Consider the following 20,520-nt stretch of genomic DNA (forward strand, 5'->3'; position numbering starts at 1 on the left):
CATTACTTACATAGAAAGTTCCTTTCATATAGTTTATTTAAACAGATTCTTTTCAATAGTTCAGCCCCTTCCATCAAATAAAACAGAGAATCAAGGCTCCAAGTCTTGTTGGCAAAATGCATAGAAATGTTAATGTGGGCGTTTCTTGTTATTCATGTTTTTTTTCCATGACTGATAACATTGAACTCAGCTAGCAGTGTTGTCAATTGATTTTCTGTAAATTCTGTTCTGACAAAACTGATGCTGATGTTTTAACATGTATTTTATTGGTGTATTATTTTTGCCCACAGAGGAGCGGGAGGAGCCTTCAGAGGGACTTTCATACCGACAGCAGGAGTCGCACCTTTGTCAGCAGATGAAACTTGCCACTGTATCTCAAGGGCAAGAATCAGCAGCAGGCTGGTTCCAGGAGGAAACTGCCACATGTAGCACCGCACAACCTTGCCCAGGTCAGACCCTTTGAATCAAAAGCATGACAGAAAGAAGACTTCATGAGCCTTGAAAATGTTTAAATATTTATGTTCTCCTGTCTCAGACCAGCAGCAGTATGCCAGCAATGAGCAGTCAAAGCTTCCAGACCCCAGCCGAATTCGCTCCCGTGTTCCACCCAACATGCCAAAGCTTTTCATCCCTTCCACAGTTACCAAGTTCCCACCAGAAATCACAGTAACACCTCCGACACCCACGCTTCTCTCCCCCAAAGGCAGCATCTCAGAGGAAACCAAACAAAGACTTAAGGTATGCAGCCTGCCTCTAAACATGTATACCTGTGAGTGTGTGTGTGTAAACAACCATAGACCCAGTATATCCGTTTGTCTAGTCCAGCACTCAACAGTGCCCTCTGCTGTCTGCTCCTGTACAGAACGTCATCCTGTCGTCTCAGTCTGCAGCCACAGTCAAAAAGGACACTCTGAGCCAGCCGGCGCTGGAGGTGCAGGAGACGTCCAGCCAGGAGTCGTCTCTGGAGAGCGAATCGGACGAGGAGGACGATTACATGGACATCTGAGGCCCGGTGTGTGCACACTGACACTGAGCTCTTCTCACAACCTGGCCTGACTCTGCCAAACCCTGTGCCCCTGTCTTTAAAAAAAAAAAGGAATGGTACATGTCACTGCAGCTGTCTTTGTTGATGTTTTTTTTTTCCCTCACGTGCATTACAAAAAAGAAACACTCCCAAATTGAAAAAAAAAAATGCAGTATTGTCATTGCCTGTCATGTCACTGTGTTGCTGTGCTTGTCAACAGTGATGGTGTGCATGACAGACGATGATGGCTTTAGTCTCACAGCATGTCTGTAATGTGCCATTTATGCATATCACACATCAGCTTATTGAGCTCTCGTGCACCCAACTGTACGCTGGATCCGGCAAGAAGGACTGTCAGCCTTTAAAGCCGACCAGAACCAGTCCTGTGTTTATGCATTATTTCAATGTTGTGTGCAAACTTTTTATCTCAACGCTGCAGCTAAATCCTTGAGAACTTGCCAATCTGAGGTGCCTCAGTCTGGACTGACGCTCAGCAGCATGTACCTGCTGTCCTCCACTTCGATCGTTTCCTTTGGCATGAAATTTTCATCGGCAAGATGCGTAACCTTGATACATGATATATTTCAATGAACTTAAAGGTGAAATAAGGACAATCGGCTGCATTCGAGGTTCGTCTGTGAAGCTAACGGCCGCACACAGCCTCACAACCTGTAGCAGATTGGAAATGTTTACACTTAACATTTGGGATGTTTTTCAGTTAGCACTTAACTTTGTGCTATTTTTGTACTTACTGTATTTCTTGTAAAAAAAAAAATAATTGTCCTATATATTTTTCTTTTGTTTTGTGTGCATTTGTAGCTAAGAGGAACAGTTCTTACCAGGAGGACGTCCTGTCACCAGCACTGATCTGAATGATACAGAAATGGGGTTTCCAGTTATTAGAAATGAGCTTTTGTACGTGTCACGATCCAAATAACTTTCCGATGTGTTTGGCTTTAATGGGTCGAGTATTAAGCTGGAGAAGTGTGTGCATGTGTGAGAGTGTAAACATTAAGGTGAGGGTCGCTTTGATTCCAATCAACTCAGGAAACGACTCACCGTTAACAGACACTTTCCGTGATCTTTCCTGACTTCAGTGGAATTGAAATGCATGCAGAGGAGGACTTTCTAATACAGATGCCTTTCCATCTAAACCATTTTGGTAAATTTGTCACAATTTTAGCTTAACTCAGAGGAAGACAATAGAATGTTTTTTACAGATTGTTTTCTATAAAAAGAAAGATATTTACTGATTATGTTTTCTTGAAAGATGTCTAAAAATAGTTTTTAAAAAGATGCAAATAATTGTAAACTATCACCCTTGATTAAAAAAAACAGTTTTGTATTTAATTTCATTATTTTTGTTCTTTTTTTTTTTTTTTGGTGTAAGATTGTTTTCTATTGTTCTGCTGAGCTTCTGGGAATGTACCACAGCTAAAGAGGAGACCGGGTTAAAGGCTTCAGCTCAGCCCGACTCCCCTGGCTCAGGCTGCTGGAGGGGAACTGTTCTCTATGTCTGGACTGAATGCATTATAGATGTCAAACCAAAAATATATTTGAGAAACACATATTTGTTCTGTGTGCTACTGTGCTGTGTGCTACTTCAAGTATTAACCCACAGGGGTCCTCACATCAGATATGACAGCCTTTTGTTTATACTCAGCAGAAAAACAGTGATGTTTGATAGCACCATCTGTTACTGCTATAACTACGAGTTTATTATAAGAACACACAATTCACACTGATGCTGGAAATCAACATAATAATTATCTGTAGATATAAAACACAAGTATAACTATCCTATAGAATATCTAAGAACTTGGATGCATTTTTCATATACTGTAAGAATTCAAATGCAGCATAGGTGCCCCACTGGACACAGACAAACTTCCCTGTACATCAAGCACAAAAAACATGTTGCCTGTGCAGTGTTTCAGAAAACTATAATGCATGAGCAATCTATTATTATTATTATTATTATTATTACTATTATTTATGTATTTTAAAACCTACTGCGTCACTTAATAATTCACTGCAGATGTGGTTGACATTTTACTGCCAGAGTGACCACCTTTAATCACAGTTTACAGCTCCAGTCTTAAAGTGATGCCTTTATACACACAACAGGAATAAATGTAAATTGTGGGCTTCCAGTGTCGTGAAAGTTTTTTCAACTATGAATCTACATTTTTACTCAGGATGTGAGAGTATTTCTTAACTATTTCCCAGTGTCAGTGCACACTTGTAACCCCAATATCACATGTATATTATATTGACTTCATTCCTTTCATTTAACCAGGTGAAAGTTTTTTTTTAAATGAGACTTTGACAAGAGGGCTGCATAAAAACACTTCAACATTAAATACAAACATAAACAGGATGGGAATGTTTATAGTCCCATCCCGTTTATGTTTGTATTGTATTTAATATATATAATATCCTGTTAGGATGCGTAACATTGACTCTCAAAAAAAGAATTTTAAACGGAAGAACTTATTTACAAGGCGTCTGTATGCTTCCAGGTCTGGCCCACACTTACAGGACATGCAGCTAGTCTTCTGCATCGTAGGAGGTGATTGTGAAAAATATACAGCAGTAACTTTTGCCACCATGGACATGGCAGCACAACATTTTCAAGTTTACGTTCAGCTTGTGTGGCTTCTGAAACTGAAACCATGTTATATACATTCATCGCTACCACCACTCGGTAAAAGACTCTTATTTGATCGTAACAGTGAAATTCTTTTTGGCTGCTAATGGAACACAATAAAAAAAACATCTCTGTCAATATAAGACAACGGTGATTAAAACTGTCAATGACAAGGATCAACTTGTGTTGATGTTAATGTTTCATTACAGTGAAACTTTGTGTAATTTCTCTCCCTTTTAAATTATCTTGAACTCCAGTCGTAATACCAGGAAAAGCCTCTCGCTCCTGTCACCATGCTTCCAGTGGAGCTGTGGAGTCTCTGCAGTCCTGTAGCCGGCAGACCACCCCGCTGACCACATTGACTTTGTGCTCAAAGGGCTTGTACACTCTGGTGTGAAGTCTCCGACACGAGGGAAGTCATTAGTCTTCATTAGCAACTTCCAGGAGTTTCTTATGAAGTGCTGTGAAGTTGTCATTTGCCCCCTTTGCCAGGCAAGCTAGATTTGAGGTTTGTTTTCTTATGTGGTCGACCAAATGTGAGCTCACCCGGCCCCTTGTCGCTGCATGTGAGATCGCGGTCACTCTGGGTTTAGGCCTGAGAGGCCAGACAAGACATTTCAACTCCCTTTTTTTTTTGTTATATTCTTATTTTTTCATAACTCCTATGATTCATAAAAGTTATGATGCACTGGGTTATATCTAACAATATCACACTCATTAGTTAGGAAAAGAGAAAAACAGTATATGCCTGGGTGCCATGTTATTTGTATGTAGCAGCATCTCAAAGCATATAAAGTCAAACTATAATCGACCTGTTCTCTTGCCCTGTGAGATTGTTGAGTCTCCTGTGACATCATCCTGTTTCCAGCCACGGGGCTGCTATCTCTACAAACCCCTCAAAGTGGCCAATTAAGCATCAAAAGGGCATGCTGCATGGCTAATGTGAGCGAAAGGTGTGAGATTTCTCGTCAGTCCACTCCAGGGGCTCTTTATTGGGCTGCTAGAGAGCCGTCTGATCCCCGGGCCCTGGCTGTATATTGGCAGCTGTTAACTGTTGAGCACAAGGGGATCTGTGCAGTTAAAGCAAATGGCCAAAGACTGACACCTGGGAGGTGGAACGTCACTGCTGAAGGTGGTCTGCCAGTAGATGCAGGGAGGAGATATCAGCAGAAAACATAACTGAAGATATCTCTGCTCAGTCATTTTGTGTTGTAGGATAGTTGCAATCACACTTGAACATTCACTCTCTGTAAATATTAGTAAGCAGCTACATTCGTACGGCGTATTTAAATCCCACCATGGTTTGCAGCCTCCATCAGTCTCCTCCACACGACCTCCCTGATGTATCATCCAGTCCAACTCAGCCCCAGACTGGCTGTTACATAAGATGGTGCTCGCTGTCATCCCTCTATGTCCCTGGACTTTGTCCCCAGGCCATGTACCAAAGCCTTTTACCAGTCACACCTGTCACCCCCAGACCCAGTGTGTAATGGGATTGACACTGCTGCTGCTGAAATGTACACCTCAGCTCTGACACCGACACACTTTTCTCTCCGCTGGAGCTGAAGTCATCTGCAGAGAATTTATCAACACAATCTTTTTCATTTCTCGTGGCATCTTGCTCCCAAACATCACCCGAAAAGCTGCGTGAGCCCTGTTGCCCCGTGAAACACTTTAAGGCGACCCCCCCCCCCACGCGGGTCCCACAAAGGCGGTTTTAAGTGAGGAGAGCCACACTGAACCTGTGATTAATAACTCCTCCACAACAATTGGTTTCACATAAGGAGGATAAAAACACATCACACTTCCTCAAGGCCAATGTTGTGCCACCACGTTCCACTGGGGAGAGAGGGGGCGGGTGGCTGCATCATCGGGGCATTTAACATACTAAAATGATAGTACAGAGCTCTCTGCATCTTTAAGTGCATCATTACAACCACAATGTTATTGTCCTTTTTATTTTGCATCGACCCAACACAAAGAAGCGGGTCAATATTTTCACAGGAAAAACTTTCTCGCAGTAAAAATCTCTTTATGCACATTTAACTGCTGATGCGACACAGCGCCGCGGGGACCATTTCTTCACCACTGTTAAAATCCTCCCATCATGCATTACATGTGCTTTCGGTTTCTGGTCTGTTATCCATACAGCTGCACAAAAGCAAAACATACCTTTGTGTGTAGGTGTTAGAGAGCTGAGCTCACAGAGGGGCAGTGTATGCAGCACGCAGACAGACATGAGAATACAATGAGAAATGGAAGTGGAAGTGGTGTGTCTGTGCTAGGAAAGAGGATGAATGAGACGTGAGAGTCGCCTCAATTCAAATGTTCATGTCAGTGGAAACAAGAGGGGAGCTGTGGTTTGGTTTGTTTTGTTTTTTTCCTCTATGCTAATGCTGTCAGTGTTTAGCATTTGTTTTGCCTGCAGTAACACTGCACGCCGCAGGCCGAGACGAGCCTATGAATACTGACACCCGTGGATTCTGGCTGGATGTGGATGGTGGGAGGACGGCTGGGTTGTTGCAGCAGGGTCTTTATTCTCGGACCCCTCCTGTCCCATTCAAGGCTGACTTGGGCTTGTGGTGCTAACTGGCTGTTAATTGCCTGCCCGTACACGGGGCCTTCTCCACATGCAGAAACTAGCTCCTTCAAGGGAAACTAGCTTAATGAGATTATCTATCAGAGCAGGGGCTTGTCTAGACACCCCAATACACAACCCCACCCCCAACCACTGCCTGCAGTCCTGTGGGCTGCAGTGGATGCCCCCAGGTAAAAGTTACCTGCAGAAGGAGTGCATGTTATCATCATTATCACCATTATGGGTTTACACAGACTTTCCCACCCACTGTGTAATTTCTCTGATGGAGAAAGCTGAGAATTTTAAAAAGTGTAAAGGTAATCAAGGGAAAATTAGAAATTTCTATTATTTTATGCACTAACATGTCAATATATTGTATGTACAATGTTAAATTTGAGAATGACACTGTAAAATTCTACTTTGACTCTCAGAAACTGCTCGGGTGCACACACAAACCTCAGTGGGCTACTCCATGTAAATGTGCCTTGTACTGCAGTTGTCTCACTCGTGTCAAATGAATTACGCCGGGTGTTTACTACATTGCACAAACACACTAAATGGCATTTTCGTACGTGGTTATATCTGTGTGAATGATATTTACACAGACTCTGGTGCCGCTGTGAAACCCCGATCTGCAGCAGAGAAGTCTGTCCATATTTGTTTTAAAGTCTCTTAGCAGTTAATAAAGATGCATTTCCTCCGCAGCCCTTCCTGTGGGGATGGTATCAACGCTCTGTTAAGTCTCTTTGATTTCCAGCACCCTCCAATCACAGCGGGACATTGACTCATGATTGTGGCACTTCAAAGCCTGGGAATGGCTCTCTTGACCCCACCCACTCCAGGGCTCCCCTTAAAAGTCATGGTCATCCCATCCTGCAGGACACAAGATCTCTGAAATATCTGGTGCAACAAGGCTGACCCACCTTCTGACTTCCTGAGCTGCTGGATATCTGTTTTGTTTTTGTTTTGTTTTTTTCTACCCACGAAGGAGGGAGAGCAGAGCTGAAGAAACACTTTGGATTTCACTGATACTTGGATTTCTTACTGACCCTCAGTGCATGAACCTTTTCAAACATTTCCTGTGCTACTCCTGAACCTGAAGAATGCAGTCGATCAGAGGTGAGTGCTGACTTGACTTTGGTAGATTCACACTGGGCTTTTCAATGAATAACTACAACCTCCAAACCAGTTTTAGCTTTTATCAGATCATGGCGTTCTCAATCGTGAATTCTGTCATTTTTTTGGTGAAGCATTGCTATGATGAACCTTATCGTCTTCTAGACTTAAAGCCCAACTTCAACGGCCCTCCTCCCTCCTCCATGGCTGCTGGCCCAGATGCTTATCTCCAGGGTAACATCAGGATGACTCTGGAGGACCCTGAACTCTGGAAGACCTTTCATGAAATAGGGACGGAGATGATCATCACTAAACCGGGGCGGTAAGCTGACAAAAAAAAAAAAATATATATATATATTTAATGCAAAGTGTTGGGAAAGTGTGTGTTGCTGTGTTTGCTTGTACCTCTTGCATACTCATGTGTTTCCCTTTATGTTTTCCAGGAGGATGTTTCCACACTGTAAAGTGAATCTCTCCGGCCTTATTCCATGTGCCAAGTACATCTTACTGGTGGACATGGTCCCTGAGGACGGCTTCAGGTATAAGGTAAGACAGCAGTGATTCCTCCTTCACTTATAAATGAGTCTAATCTCGATCTTAGCTGTTTTTAACGGAGAAGAATTTCCAACACAAAAAGTAGCCTTGGCTTTCTTACAGCAGCCATGGCTTTGGCTGTAGATATCCCAGAGGGGTTACCACTATCTCCAGACAAGACATCCCCTGTTTGTCACCCCCCCAACCCCCACCCCCCCTCGACATTGTACATCAAAGGGTGCTATCTCTTCCTGTTTTTCTATCCCCTGCTGGGAGCCCAATGTACTACCCCCTATCTCTGTGGGTGGTACTGGCCAGCCACCACTCTCCACTCTATCAACCTCCTCTTACACTGTGGGAAGGGAAGACTCTGTAAATCATCTTGCTCTATGACAGACTGACTGACTGACTATCTGTCTCCTTCCTACAGTGGAATAAAGAGAAATGGGAGGTGGCAGGAAAAGCGGAGCCCCAGCCTCCCTGCAGGACTTACCTCCACCCCGACTCTCCAGCCCCGGGGAGCCACTGGATGAAGCAGTCCGTCTCCTTCCTCAAGCTCAAGCTCACCAACAATACACTCGACCAGCACGGCCACGTAAGTACGAGCACTCCAAATGAGGTGCTTGACAATAACCCTGTATGTCCAAATGGTATCCACTTTTTTAAAGGATGTTGGATAATTAAAGTACTCGGTTGACAAACTGGTGATGCGTTCAGACGGGACGCTCTGGCTGTGTGTGTTACAGTTCCAAGTATTTGAAAAACATTATACTCCTACTCAATCACTGTCTTTCTATCTGCAGATCATTTTGCACTCCATGCATCGGTACCACCCGCGCTTCCACATCGTCCAGGCAGACGACCTGTTCAGTGTCCGCTGGAGTGTTTTCCAGACCTTCACCTTCCCCGAGACTTCATTCACAGCAGTCACCGCCTACCAGAACACCAAGGTCAGTTCCCGACACTTTAAACCAGCACAAGCTACTGGCAGGACGTCACACAGTACTGACATTTTAACTGAACTCCTTTAACCTCCCCCCTCCCTCTTGCAGATTACAAAACTGAAGATTGATCACAACCCATTTGCCAAAGGTTTCCGGGATGAAGGCACAACTAAAAAAAGGTGGGTATCACACTAGTCATATACATGTAGTGGTGCTGCAGCTGCAGAGGGCCCACAGAAGTCTGTTTTCCCAGCTATGCCTCTGCAGTAGATTGCAGTGAAAGTAATGTATGTAGTATTGTTTTAATGATCTCCATGTTCCTCTGCAGGCGTACAAACAAGAACCCAGCCTGCCTTGAGAAGCGACCGAAGATGTCGAGCATCCTGAACAGGGATTCTGATGATGACAGTCCACAAGGTACAGGTTCAAGACTCTCCTCCGCCTATTGATGTTTTTACTTTCTGGTCCTGTATTTCTAAATTTATCTGGTGGTTTATGTCTCCTCAGATTTTTGCCAGTCATCATATGAAGGGTATGATGGAGAGGAAGGAGAGCTGCCCAAAAGGAAAGAGGTTGATGTTGTCAAAGAGGAGCGTTACTCCCCATGGGCTGCTGAGCGGGAGCACAGAGTGAGGACTGAATCTCCAGTCGGGGCAGACGTAAGAGATATGTACAACGCAGAGCAGCTTGTTCCTGCTCCAGCTTCCTACCAGCCCTACAGGTGAATACTGATAAAATAATGTAACATTTGAGAATGTCGTCTCATCCTGACAGCCGGAGCATTGAACAACTTCCTGTTTCTCTTCAGGTTCCACGAGTATGGAAAGTCTCCCTCTCCCTCCTCCAGCATCGGCAGCAGCAACAGTGGTTCAGGACGCAGCAGCTTTGAGTCCAGAGTCCCTGATGTCGCCACCGTCCCCGATCATGACTCTTCAAAGCCCCGTACGCATGAGACTGGCCCTTCCCCCTGTGGCCCCCAGCACCTCCCTGGCCCCCAGGACTACACCGGGGTCCTCAACATGACCATGGCCCAGGCCGGCAAGCCAGGGGTCATCGGCCACCACATCTACAGCCCCTACAGCGCGGAGCAGCCCCTGGGCCAGTGGAGCGGCCCCAGTCCCGCCCAGTATCCCCCTCCTCACCATCTGACGGCTGACTACACCACACAAGCTGTGCACCATGGCTATCACCATGGCAACGTGGCTGAGTGGAGCCAGTACCCACTGTTCTCTTATTCCTGCTGGTGAAGGGATCTTCAGTGTGAACTGCCGGAGAGTGACTTTAACTGATGCTGCCGCTGCGCCATCTTGCCAGACAGCTGATCCAGTGCTCACAGCTATGAGAATGCATGCCCAGACAAGGCTGAGGGCCAGAGGCCTGCGACAAGAATAGAAAAACCGAAAGATGAAAACAAGTATAAGGAGCCGCCTGTCTCTGTTCTCTGTTCAGAGCGGCAGGATTCAGACTCGTATTCTGAGTGCAACTACTGACGTGTGCTGCGCCACACTGATGGATTGTTTTATTAATTGTCTATTTATTTTGTATTTCATCTCATGTTCCAGTGTAAATATTATTTTTGTAAAAAAGAAAAAAAAAGAAAGAAAGAATAAAACGTAAGTGTGCAATTTATATCTGTCTTCAAACTGTGATGTGATCTGAAAATAAAAGCCTAAAAGTAATGTGATTCTGTGTGTGTGTGTGTGTGTGTGTGTGTGTGTGTGTGTGTGTGAGTGTGTGAGTCTGTGTGTGAATACGCTTACATTTTGTTCCCTATCTTTTCACATTAAGAATCAGATGCATCGCTTGGAGAAACGCAATTATAACAGAAAATCGATTCCCAGCAGGAATTAAATACAAGATAAATGAACCTTCTTTAAAAAGACACCTAGTTTATATGTAACATTTAGCTTTTCTCAGTGGATGGTTTAAATGAGACAAGTAGTTTTCCTTATTATGCGTTACCTTTTAATTCAAACAGAGTGACACTCATCTTCCAGAGGTACAAAAGCAACAGAATCTCTGATTATTTCTCAGACCTTTGTATCTTTTACTGACCTTGGAAATAAATCCTGGTTTTGCCAGTGATCAAGTTTCAAATAATCTGTTTATAATTCTGATTTTCATCCAATCCACATTCTGCACGCAGCAACTTTACCGAGCAAATGGTTGTATTGTATAAGTGTCGTTGTCTGAGGGGTGCACATCTGCATACTTTGCACCTGGCCAGCTCTGATGAGCAGCACATCCTTTGGTGGTGTTTGTTTGTATTTCCTCTTTGTTGATCTAATGAGGACCACTCTGTAGTTTCGACAGGCCCAGCATGCATTAAAGACATTGTATTACCGTGACTCCGGCTCACCTGCTGAGGTTTACCCACAAACATCATAAAGCATTGCACAACTCTCGTTCTCCATCTCAATGAGCCTTAAAAAGCATGAAAATGGGGGGCTGTTGGCTCCTTTTCACTACTGAAAAACACAGACTGGGCCCATCGCCTCCACCCTGGGCGGATATGAGCTGCTAATGACTGTTGTAAAGTCCGGGGGGGGGGGGGGGGGGGGGGGGGGGGGGGCAGGAGGAGGAGGTCATCCTTCAGGAACAATTCTGGTGTGGTGTGGATTTGATTCAGTGTGATTCATTATCTTGGAGGCTTCTTGAACCAGTACATCCAGCCCCAGACTTCGACAGCTATATAATCCACCCACTTTATTTACTCATTTTAATGAGCTCAAGAAGAGAGGTATCCATGCAGGAATCTGTGTTGCTGGCTGAGAGGGTCAGTATGATTCTTATGAGATTATACTGCATATCCCAGAAGCCAGTTAAATTAAAGCCAATTAAACCCAGTAAAGATCATATCATAAAGAAATGGGGAAATTAAATCCTTGTTAGGGGGGTTGGTCACAATTTCCTTTAGGCATGTAATCTGTTTTTACAGCCATGCAAAAACAAACAAATACAGCGGTAAACTTTGAGTTTGCCTAAAGAAGGTGACATCACAGAAATGTTTCCGTGATGAAGCTTTTGGTTAAAATTTTCAACAAATTATTGTCACTGTGCTTAATGAAATCTCATTATTGGATGGCAGCTGAAAATGTAACATGGAAAAAAATGACGATCTTGCCCTTTAAATTCTTGATAACAAATATTTAAAGGGCAAGATAATAACTTTTTTGAAATGCCATGTTCAAACTTCTCCATGACGACTATCCAGCCAAATCCTTAATTCTGTTTTAGTCCTGTACCCCAGAGGAAGGTTGTGGTTGATGTTCCTGACTGACTTGGTTCATTTTTTTTCATTTTGGTACATTTGATTATAAGAGTGAAGCTGAGAGCTCTATGCCTCATTTGCTCTTTTTTGTGTCTTTATTATACTGTACTAGTGCATTATGTGCATTTGCACCACCTAGTTCAGTTGTATATGGATTTATACAATGTGTCACGTGTAATAAAAATATGAATGGACAATTGTAGAGTTGATTATACAGCTGCTGAATAATTTATGGTAGAGCTGCACTCTGAGGACACAAAACATAATGAGGGAGCTGTATCGGCCACATTCTTTCTGATGGAAACTGACAGGTAAAACATGAAATTATGCATTTGGAGTGTAAAATGCTTTTTGAGTACAGTATATTTGTAAAACTGAGTGTATTCAATAATGATCCTGCATTCTTAACTAATTTTTAAAGGTCAGTAAGACACACTAAGGAACATTTTCTGGATGATGCAAATGGGTCGAATAGATTCTGCAGCTTTTTGGGGGAAGTTTTCGTTTTCTCTTGGTTAAATGTTACCTCCTGATCTATTGATTATGCATAGCTGACATTAAAACGTTGTAGACTGTGTATCACTTAATATGGAGCAAATACACACTGAGGCCATACTTTGTCATGACTGTCATGTTGTTTACGGCCATCAGTAAATGCTTAAAGATGTTCCGGAGTAACATCGTCTGTCTGTCACAGTGAAAAGAAGTGTTTTTCAGTCACAGGTGACTCCCTTTGTTCTCTATTGACTTATTGCTTGACTTTGGACCTCCTCCTCTCCCACACAGCAGGAGAAACGAGAATGAAAGCGAGCACTTAGTCAGATTCCCTCGACACACACGTCCACAATTCCACTGTGTTTAATCTGCATAGCTCCACGTCAATGGGTAATTTGGGGCTTTTAATTGCTCTGATAACGGTCCAGCAAAGAGCACCAGATCGACCTGCACTCTGGTTAAGTGCATGACATATGTCTTAAGTATCCCCCAGGTGGTACTCCAGCTTTGGAATGAAAAGACTGATGCTTAAAAACACAGCAGATCCTGTATGTCCAGTGCTGGTGTCAGCAGATCCAACCAGACAACCTAGTGGGGGCTGGCACAATAGTGTGAAACAGAGAAGGGTGGAGGGGCACTCACTTAGGGCTGGCAGGGGGTAACAGATGTAGATGAAACAGCCTTGGAGAGGAAAACAGCAGTCAGCCTTCATAAAGCTGATGGAGTGTGGGGCCAAATGGGGAGGAACTAGTAGAGACTGGGCCGAATAAAGGGCACGAGGCAGCAACCACCAGAGAGCAGTTCAAAGAAGGAAGACAATCACCTGAGGAGATTTTACATTACATTTATGAAACTGTGTTGAGTTACACAAAAAGGCAGTAACATGAACTTTGATGAAGAGTGAAAGCATAACCTCTAAACCCAAACTAAGGCCATATCAAGGATTTTGGCAAAACCCCAACCCCTACATACATGCCAAAAGAAAATAAAACTCATCTATTTATTCATTATTATTTATTTTAGTTTCTGCACATTTTATTTAAATGGAGCAATAGTTTTGAGGAAATTCCTTAAACTACTTATAAACTCAATGCAACAAAGTCTAAATGTTGTAAAATTCTGATGGAGAAATACAAAGTTGTTAGTAGAACCTTATTGGTCTAAAATTTGTCAAATTTTCAAATAATAAAATCAGCCTTAATAATACCTAACACATGCTAGTTTTTAACTGTGCAATATAACTCCCACGAGGTTGCTAAAACGCCTAATTGCCCCTCAAAAAATTTCAGAGCACATGACCTCAGCGACCATGATGGTGGCTGCAGCACTGACTCCAACTAATGTGCATGCATGACAAAAGCAATATGCTATTAGATACTTTTATTAAATCTGAAAACGTGTCTATTATGTACTAACTGTTGCATATCTTGTTTGACAGTGTGTTGCAGTCCTACTGAACTCCCACTCCATGAAAAAGACAAACTACATTTTAAATGTGATTCGTTCCTTGAGTTTTCTTCAGTGACAGAAATAAATGATGCATAACGGTGGAGGAGTCATTTAACATGTTATCTGACCATATTAAACAGTGTTAACTGTGAAGTGAGGTAACAAACAGAAGCACGGAGCAAAGCTCGACTTAGCAAACAGAAATATTCCTCAACTGCTCTTCATTGTGCTCTTTGGATTCCGTCATGGAATAACATCCAGTAAGAAAGATCAGTGAGAGGATACAAAAAATATCACCGTAATGGTTTGGAAATCATTACACAAATATCAAGACATGACACTCCTAACTAATTCGCAGACATGGCAACATATTCTGAGATGAGGTCAACAACCTGTAGCACCAGTGCTTCATCACTCAGGTACAAACACATTGTCTTTTTTGTTTTTTTCACAACAAACTGATGATATCCATCTAAACATACATAAACAAAAGTACACATACACAGTTTTAAGTGTAACCACAAAAAAAGGCACAATGTTAAAATTTAAAAGTCTAATGATTATTCAGTAGTTTGGATGCAAAGATAACTCAGTTACTAGCAATGATCAGTAGCTGCTAGGTTGGAGATGTGGATTAAGATGTTGGATTTATAAATCCTATAAAAGAAGATCTCTATATCTCAGAAATTGACAGTTTAGCTGACTATTGAAGGATTGACATTACAAAGGGTAACCACTGCCTGTTAAACTCTGAAGTTTAAACCCAAGTTCAAAAGGAACCTACTGCATGTCAAAAATTCTTGAAAGAATAAATATAAGCAGCTGAGAGTAGTCCACACTACCATGTTATTGCATAGCCAATAATCTTCACTGCTTTATTTCGCTTGAAGACAGGAAAGGTTTTTCTCCATGATAAACAACACAGAAGCAGCTACAGGGGCAGGAAATAATGAGGGCTCAACGACAAACAGTAGCATTAGCATTCGAGCAGGCGGGGATTCACGGTCGGAGTGTGATTATCTGAGATCAAATCTGCGAAGTAACAAAAAGTGCGCAAACGTCCTGAATGACACTTTGGTTCAGAGGCACTCAAAGTGGTCAACATGCACAAAGGACACGATGCTGCTATAACCACCGCCACGAAAAAATATCTTCAAATTTCTTCAAATTCAACATGCCGAGTAAAAAAAGTGCAACAGTCACCAGTGTTACAGAAGATTCAGTTCAACACGGCGGCTTCAGTCAGTCCTCACTAGAGTCCTCCGAGTTGTCCATGTCCAAGTCTTCCCATGATGCCTTGGTGCGCTGCTCCCAGCTCCTGGCCTGGGCGATCAAAGCAGGAGGCATGAGCACCACGCAGGCTGCCAGGCCGGAGACGCGCTCCTTAAACTCCGTCTCATTCTCCCACTCGTCCGTGTCGGTGTTGTACACGTGAACATATTTCATCCTGGTACCTTTGTCGTGAGAGCGTCCGCCCAGGACGTAGATGCAACTGTGCAGCACGGCTACGCCAGGTTCTCCATGTCCTGCGGGGAGAGGGGTCACCAAAGACCAAGAGTTGGCTGTGGGGTCCAAGCATGCCACCTGAAGAGAAAAAAAGGAGGGAGGGAGGCTTTAATTAAGAAAAGTGCTGTCCATAATAACAACCTCTGTCAAAAGGTGTCCCTCTGACTCCGACAGAGCCAATTTACTTAATTCAATAAGTCAAGTCCACTTGGCTTTTTAGTTCAGGAAGGCCTTCATCAGAATGTAAAATAAGGTTGGACTCAGCAGACTATAAAACATTTTCTAATTTAAATTATACCTTCAGGACATCACGCCGATATCCACGCTCATCATTGCTTCCCCCAATAACGTAGATGCGTCCGTTCACAGCAGCCATGCCGTGCCACGCCCGCTCCACTGGCCCCTCTGCGCACGCTGTCCATTGATTTGCCGCAGGGTCAAAACAGTAGGTCTCTCTGAGGTACGCCGACCCTCTGCGCCCACAGGTTATATATATTTTGCCATCCATCACTGCTCCAGCATGGGCGTACACCTGAGGGGAAGGTTAGACCGGTATTAAAGGTATTTATAGTGGGGAATACCTGGTAAACAGCAGGAAAGTCCCATTCAAAATACTCAGGTGTGTATGTAGCACCATCATGTGGCTGTTACAGGTATTACAAGCATTGCCTTCTCATCTTTACACTTTTAGCTCTCATACCTCTCTCTTTAGAGGTGACATAAATTCCCACGTGTTGGTGTGCGGATCATAGCGCTCCACTGACTCCAGTTCGTTACTGTAGTCTCGCCCGCCGATGGCATAAATATGGCCCCCCACCACACAAACACAGTGGTCAGCATGCTGCTGCTGCAGAGACTGGATGGCGCACCAGCTGTTGTGACGGGGGTCGTATCTGAGAAAAAACAGTGAGGAAGAAATGAGACTCTAGGAATTCAACCAGCAGGAAACAAATCTGTGCACAAAGTAGATATCAAATTATCTTTGTGTTCAGTCAGTGAAGGAACAGAGAAAATTCTACTGGAACAAAACAGATCAGTGAGTAATTTCAGTAGGGAATGTCCAGGTTTGTCCAGTTGTCATGGCACTGCAAATGTTCAAAGTCACATTTTTTTCCGAGCAGTTTTTCATCTGCTGGTGAAGATCAAGTGATACAATCAAAAGCTTTTTTTCTCACAGCTTTAAATTGAGTTGGTCAAAGAAACATTTAAAAGCGAACAGAATTTGTGCTTAAACAATCAATCTAATACATCAATCAATCAAAGAGCACAGCTCTGATAATTGATGACATCATGTATCCGTATCTGGGCTCTGGGATACTGTGACTTTTTTCAGTATTCGCTGACATTTTCTGGACTCAAAAATGAATTGATTAATCTAAAAGAATTAACTAATTAACCAATAATGGAAAGAATTGATAGTCGTAGCTTTGAATATATCACAATATGAACCAATCAGCGTTGTTTTGCATTAAACAAATATTCTGATGGGATCTCACCTCCAGCAGCGAGTCTCTGCTCGAAATCCACTGGTGTTCTTGTCTCCTCCAATAAGATAAATATAGTTGTTGAGCACAGCGATGCCCTGGTTGGACATTCGGGGTGCGTGAGCTGCAGTGAGAGTCCTCCACTCCCGCCAGCTCGGGTGGAACACCTGAAACAAGTTTTCCCTGTATGTGACGGAGCTGGAGGAGAACATCCCCCCGAAGCCCAATATACAGCGGAAGGTGGACCGCGGCTGCGTGAGAGGACTCTGCAGGACGGGCTGCCAGATCTCCTGCTCGTGGTAACGCAAGGCAGCTGAAACTGAATCCTTCAGTGGACACTGGTTCAGTCGGCCATTCAGTCTCTGCAACACTTGTTTCTCGATCAGGCAGAAGCGCACAGCGTCAAGCATTTTGAGATTGTCCTTTAGGTCAGAGAGATAGCAGATGAGGTAAATGTTATTAAGGGTTATGGTACATGATCAATAACAGGGATTCCTTTATTTAAGTAAATACAATACTGTGTATCTGATGGATATGGAGAGATGAATACAAAATGCAGACACACCTTTGGACTGACCTGTAAGTACACCTGGTCAGTTTCCACCTGCTCAGGACTGTAGTGATAGTGAAGTGCGGCCTCGTACACCTCGTTCTCGCTGTTCACTTGAAGCTCGTCACTGCTCAGCGCCTTGAAGACTTCATCTTGGGGGAGCTGTCTGTACACGTCAGTTCGAGACAAAGTCTGAATGTTCCTGAGGATGTAGGAGTGGAGCCTGGCATCAAGCTGCTGCAGTCCATACAGATCAGCTAGATGATGCACTTCTAAAATGTTGCTCTCATCCAGCCAAGAGAAGAGGAAATCACAGCAGAAGCCAATGACATTCTCCAGCTATAAAACATAAAAGGGACAAAAGACAAAAGTCAGCTGAAAAAAATAACATACTAAACAATTTAATTCAGCAAAAAGAGCAACAGCCTACCTGTACCAGTGTGGCAGCTATCAGGACCTCCTGCACACACTCCAGGTCCAACTCAATCTCTGACGTGTAGATGTAGTCAAGTATTTTTTTCATGGCCATGTAGGATACTCCATGAATTGGAATCTCCTGTTGCTGCGTCTCCCGAAGGCCTCCAGCAAACATTCCCCTGGTGGAGAAGAGTGATGCATTGTTATGTTGGGTCAACTTGGCCCAGTGACGATAACATAATGCATAACATGGATTCTTCTTGCGGCACAATATCCACCTCTCTCTTTCTGCAGGTTTTCCTGTCATTTTCTACCATGAACAATCCAATAAAGACCAAACGCCAAAAGAAAAGGTTTATATTAAGCAGACAAATCCCCTTAAAAGAGAGGAAAGCAATTACAAAGCTGAGATTTCTGTAGCCATCACAAAATCTTCATATGTTTTCAACCAAATTTGTGTTGAATGTACTAAGCTTCAGTTGTTATTCCCTTCAGCTACTGGTACAAAGCACATCCTACAGGATTCAGTAAAAAGCATATGTGTACAGGGATGTTAGTGCCTTGTCTTAACCTACTTTTAGCATCATAATGGGATTGCAGGGACACCTACCAAAAGTAGATCTCTAGTTTACCAGCACAATGCATCGTCTTCCACGCCTGCAAAGTAAGCTACAAACTTATATAAAGTATAATATATACTGATGACACAGTCAATACACCTATATGTATAACTACTCTGTTACATATACCACTGGCTGCGTGTGGACCAATTTCACGTTGCGTGCAAAACCTGAAGGTTTGTTTAAGTCATAATGTAAGCAGACAAGTATACACAAAGGCAGTGCAAGCAAACACAAACTTCAGGAGTAAAGGCGGATGATCATATGACACATTGATGTATAAGTTGTTAAGCTGCAGGAGTTGGTGTACAAGAGAATAAACTTAATGGGACTCTGCACCAAGCTGTCTGGGTCTTGTGACACAGAGCTGAAGACACTTGCACTCAATGATTAAATTGTGCTTTTGTATGGAAATGTAAGATAGGAGTAAAATTCAAAGAATGTGTGAAACACTAACTAGTAGCCTGGAGGGATCTGGCCATTTAGTCATGGTCAGTGGTATGCATGTGAATACTGCCTGACACTGCTGCACTATCTGCATATTGGTTTATAAGTGAGTTTTTACTGGTATCTACATGGAGGTTGTAGTAAATCTTCCTGTGCTTTGACACAAATAAAAAAAAAGTAAGAAAAACAGATATGAAAGCGAAACATAAATTGGGGCCTGGTGTGACCTCTTACCTAAAGTAATCACAAGAGGCTGCCAGGAGTATACGGTGGGCTTGGATGGGTCTACCCTCCACCAGCAGCACCACATCAAACAGGATGCCACTCTGTCTGAGAGCCAGCAGGCCCTCCAGCAGGCTGCGGAAATGGGCTGAACTTCTGAAGGTCTGTCGGCCCGGCCGGCCTGATGAGCCAGCGCGTCCTCCCATTGGACTCAGCTCTCCATCCTCAGCCATGGCAAGATACTGTTCAGGCTTCATCACTTTTACCTGCCCAGTGCTAACATCATTCAGAGTTTTCTTCACATACTTGTCACAAATCTAGTCGGCGTGTAGGGGGATGAACAAGAAGAGGAAGGATACGCTTGGCAGCTAGCGGCTAAAGAGGGGTGGTTACGTTGTTTGAAATGTTACTGCAGTCAGTTACGGAGCTAAGCGATAACAAGTTATATACACTGTTAACGCCACAGCTTGATTTATAGAGCAATAAGAAAGACGTGAAACTATACAGTTATATATATATACGCCCTCCAGTCGACCTACTGCTAGCTGTCACTACGCAGCTAAGCCGTCAGCTAATGTTAACTTTAAACGGTGTCAGCTAGCAATGCAGCTGATAGCCTGCTAGCTGCTGCTAACGCACTATAAAAACAGCGAGCTAGACTCTCAAAAACTGAAACAAAACGACTGCACGAAAGTATATTCGTGTTTGTTAGAAACAAACCGTCCTACATTGACTGTCGGTTCACAATGACACCAGATCCTTCGTTGGATCACCTGCACTGTCGCCTGATCTTTTGACAGATCAAAACAACTCTGTTTACTTTTTGGTCTCAGGCGGTGAGCTCAACCACTATAGGTCGTTGCTCTCCTACGGTCCAGCCCATTCTCGAGCAAGGAACCAATCAGAGACGTGTGTGACATTGCATGGGAATTACAGTTTTAGTTTGTCTTTTGTAATAATTAGACCTAAGGATATTATAACTTAATTTGAATGTAATAACTAGCTCCTTAGTTTCATAACCAATCTTTTAATTATAATTGACAGATTCCACATACAAAAAGCAAAATTCTCCAAATCAAATTACAACACCTTTTTAATTGAATTTAATATATACACAGAAACACTTAAACATACAACCAACAAAAAAAGCCAACTCACTCTAACATATTTTGATGTCTCTTCTCTGTAGCTCCTGATTAAAATGATTGACGGA

General features: G+C 43.2%; 3 protein-coding genes across 7 annotated transcripts in view; 2 read left to right on the plus strand and 1 right to left on the minus strand.

Moving 5' to 3' along the window:
- Positions 1–3,172, plus strand: part of cabin1 (calcineurin binding protein 1) — a 37,656-nt gene extending 34,484 nt beyond the window's left edge. For all 4 annotated transcript variants that reach the window (XM_056376243.1, XM_056376244.1, XM_056376245.1 and 1 more), the window contains 3 exons: positions 291–449; positions 536–738; positions 863–3,172. In XM_056376243.1, coding sequence (XP_056232218.1) covers positions 291–449; positions 536–738; positions 863–1,006 — 506 coding nt within the window. In that variant the 3' untranslated portion in view covers positions 1,007–3,172. The remainder of the gene's footprint in view (positions 1–290; positions 450–535; positions 739–862) is intronic.
- Positions 3,173–7,444: 4,272 nt separating this feature from the next.
- On the plus strand, positions 7,445–10,587 carry tbx16 (T-box transcription factor 16). The gene is made up of 8 exons (XM_056376432.1): positions 7,445–7,690; positions 7,812–7,914; positions 8,333–8,497; positions 8,706–8,852; positions 8,955–9,025; positions 9,175–9,263; positions 9,354–9,567; positions 9,655–10,587. The coding sequence occupies exons 1-8, from the start codon at positions 7,461–7,463 to the stop codon at positions 10,091–10,093; spliced, it is 1,458 nt and encodes a 485-aa protein (XP_056232407.1). The 5' UTR covers positions 7,445–7,460; the 3' UTR covers positions 10,094–10,587.
- A 2,853-nt stretch (positions 10,588–13,440) lies between these two features.
- klhl22 (kelch-like family member 22) lies at positions 13,441–20,139 on the minus strand. Of its 2 annotated transcripts, none has more exons than XM_056376429.1 (7): positions 19,320–20,139; positions 18,032–18,197; positions 17,629–17,940; positions 17,064–17,473; positions 16,268–16,460; positions 15,866–16,099; positions 13,441–15,645 (listed from the first exon to the last, which is right to left on the minus strand). In XM_056376429.1, the coding sequence occupies exons 1-7, from the start codon at positions 19,562–19,564 to the stop codon at positions 15,304–15,306; spliced, it is 1,902 nt and encodes a 633-aa protein (XP_056232404.1). In that variant the 5' UTR covers positions 19,565–20,139; the 3' UTR covers positions 13,441–15,303. The 2 variants fall into 2 exon arrangements, with proteins under 2 accessions (XP_056232404.1, XP_056232403.1); XM_056376428.1 differs by having other exon boundaries at positions 17,617–17,940.
- Between the last annotated feature and the right edge of the window lie 381 nt (positions 20,140–20,520).

Source organism: Seriola aureovittata, chromosome 5, assembly GCF_021018895.1.
Source record: "Seriola aureovittata isolate HTS-2021-v1 ecotype China chromosome 5, ASM2101889v1, whole genome shotgun sequence".
In the NCBI taxonomy this organism is placed as follows: Eukaryota; Metazoa; Chordata; class Actinopteri; order Carangiformes; family Carangidae; genus Seriola; species Seriola aureovittata.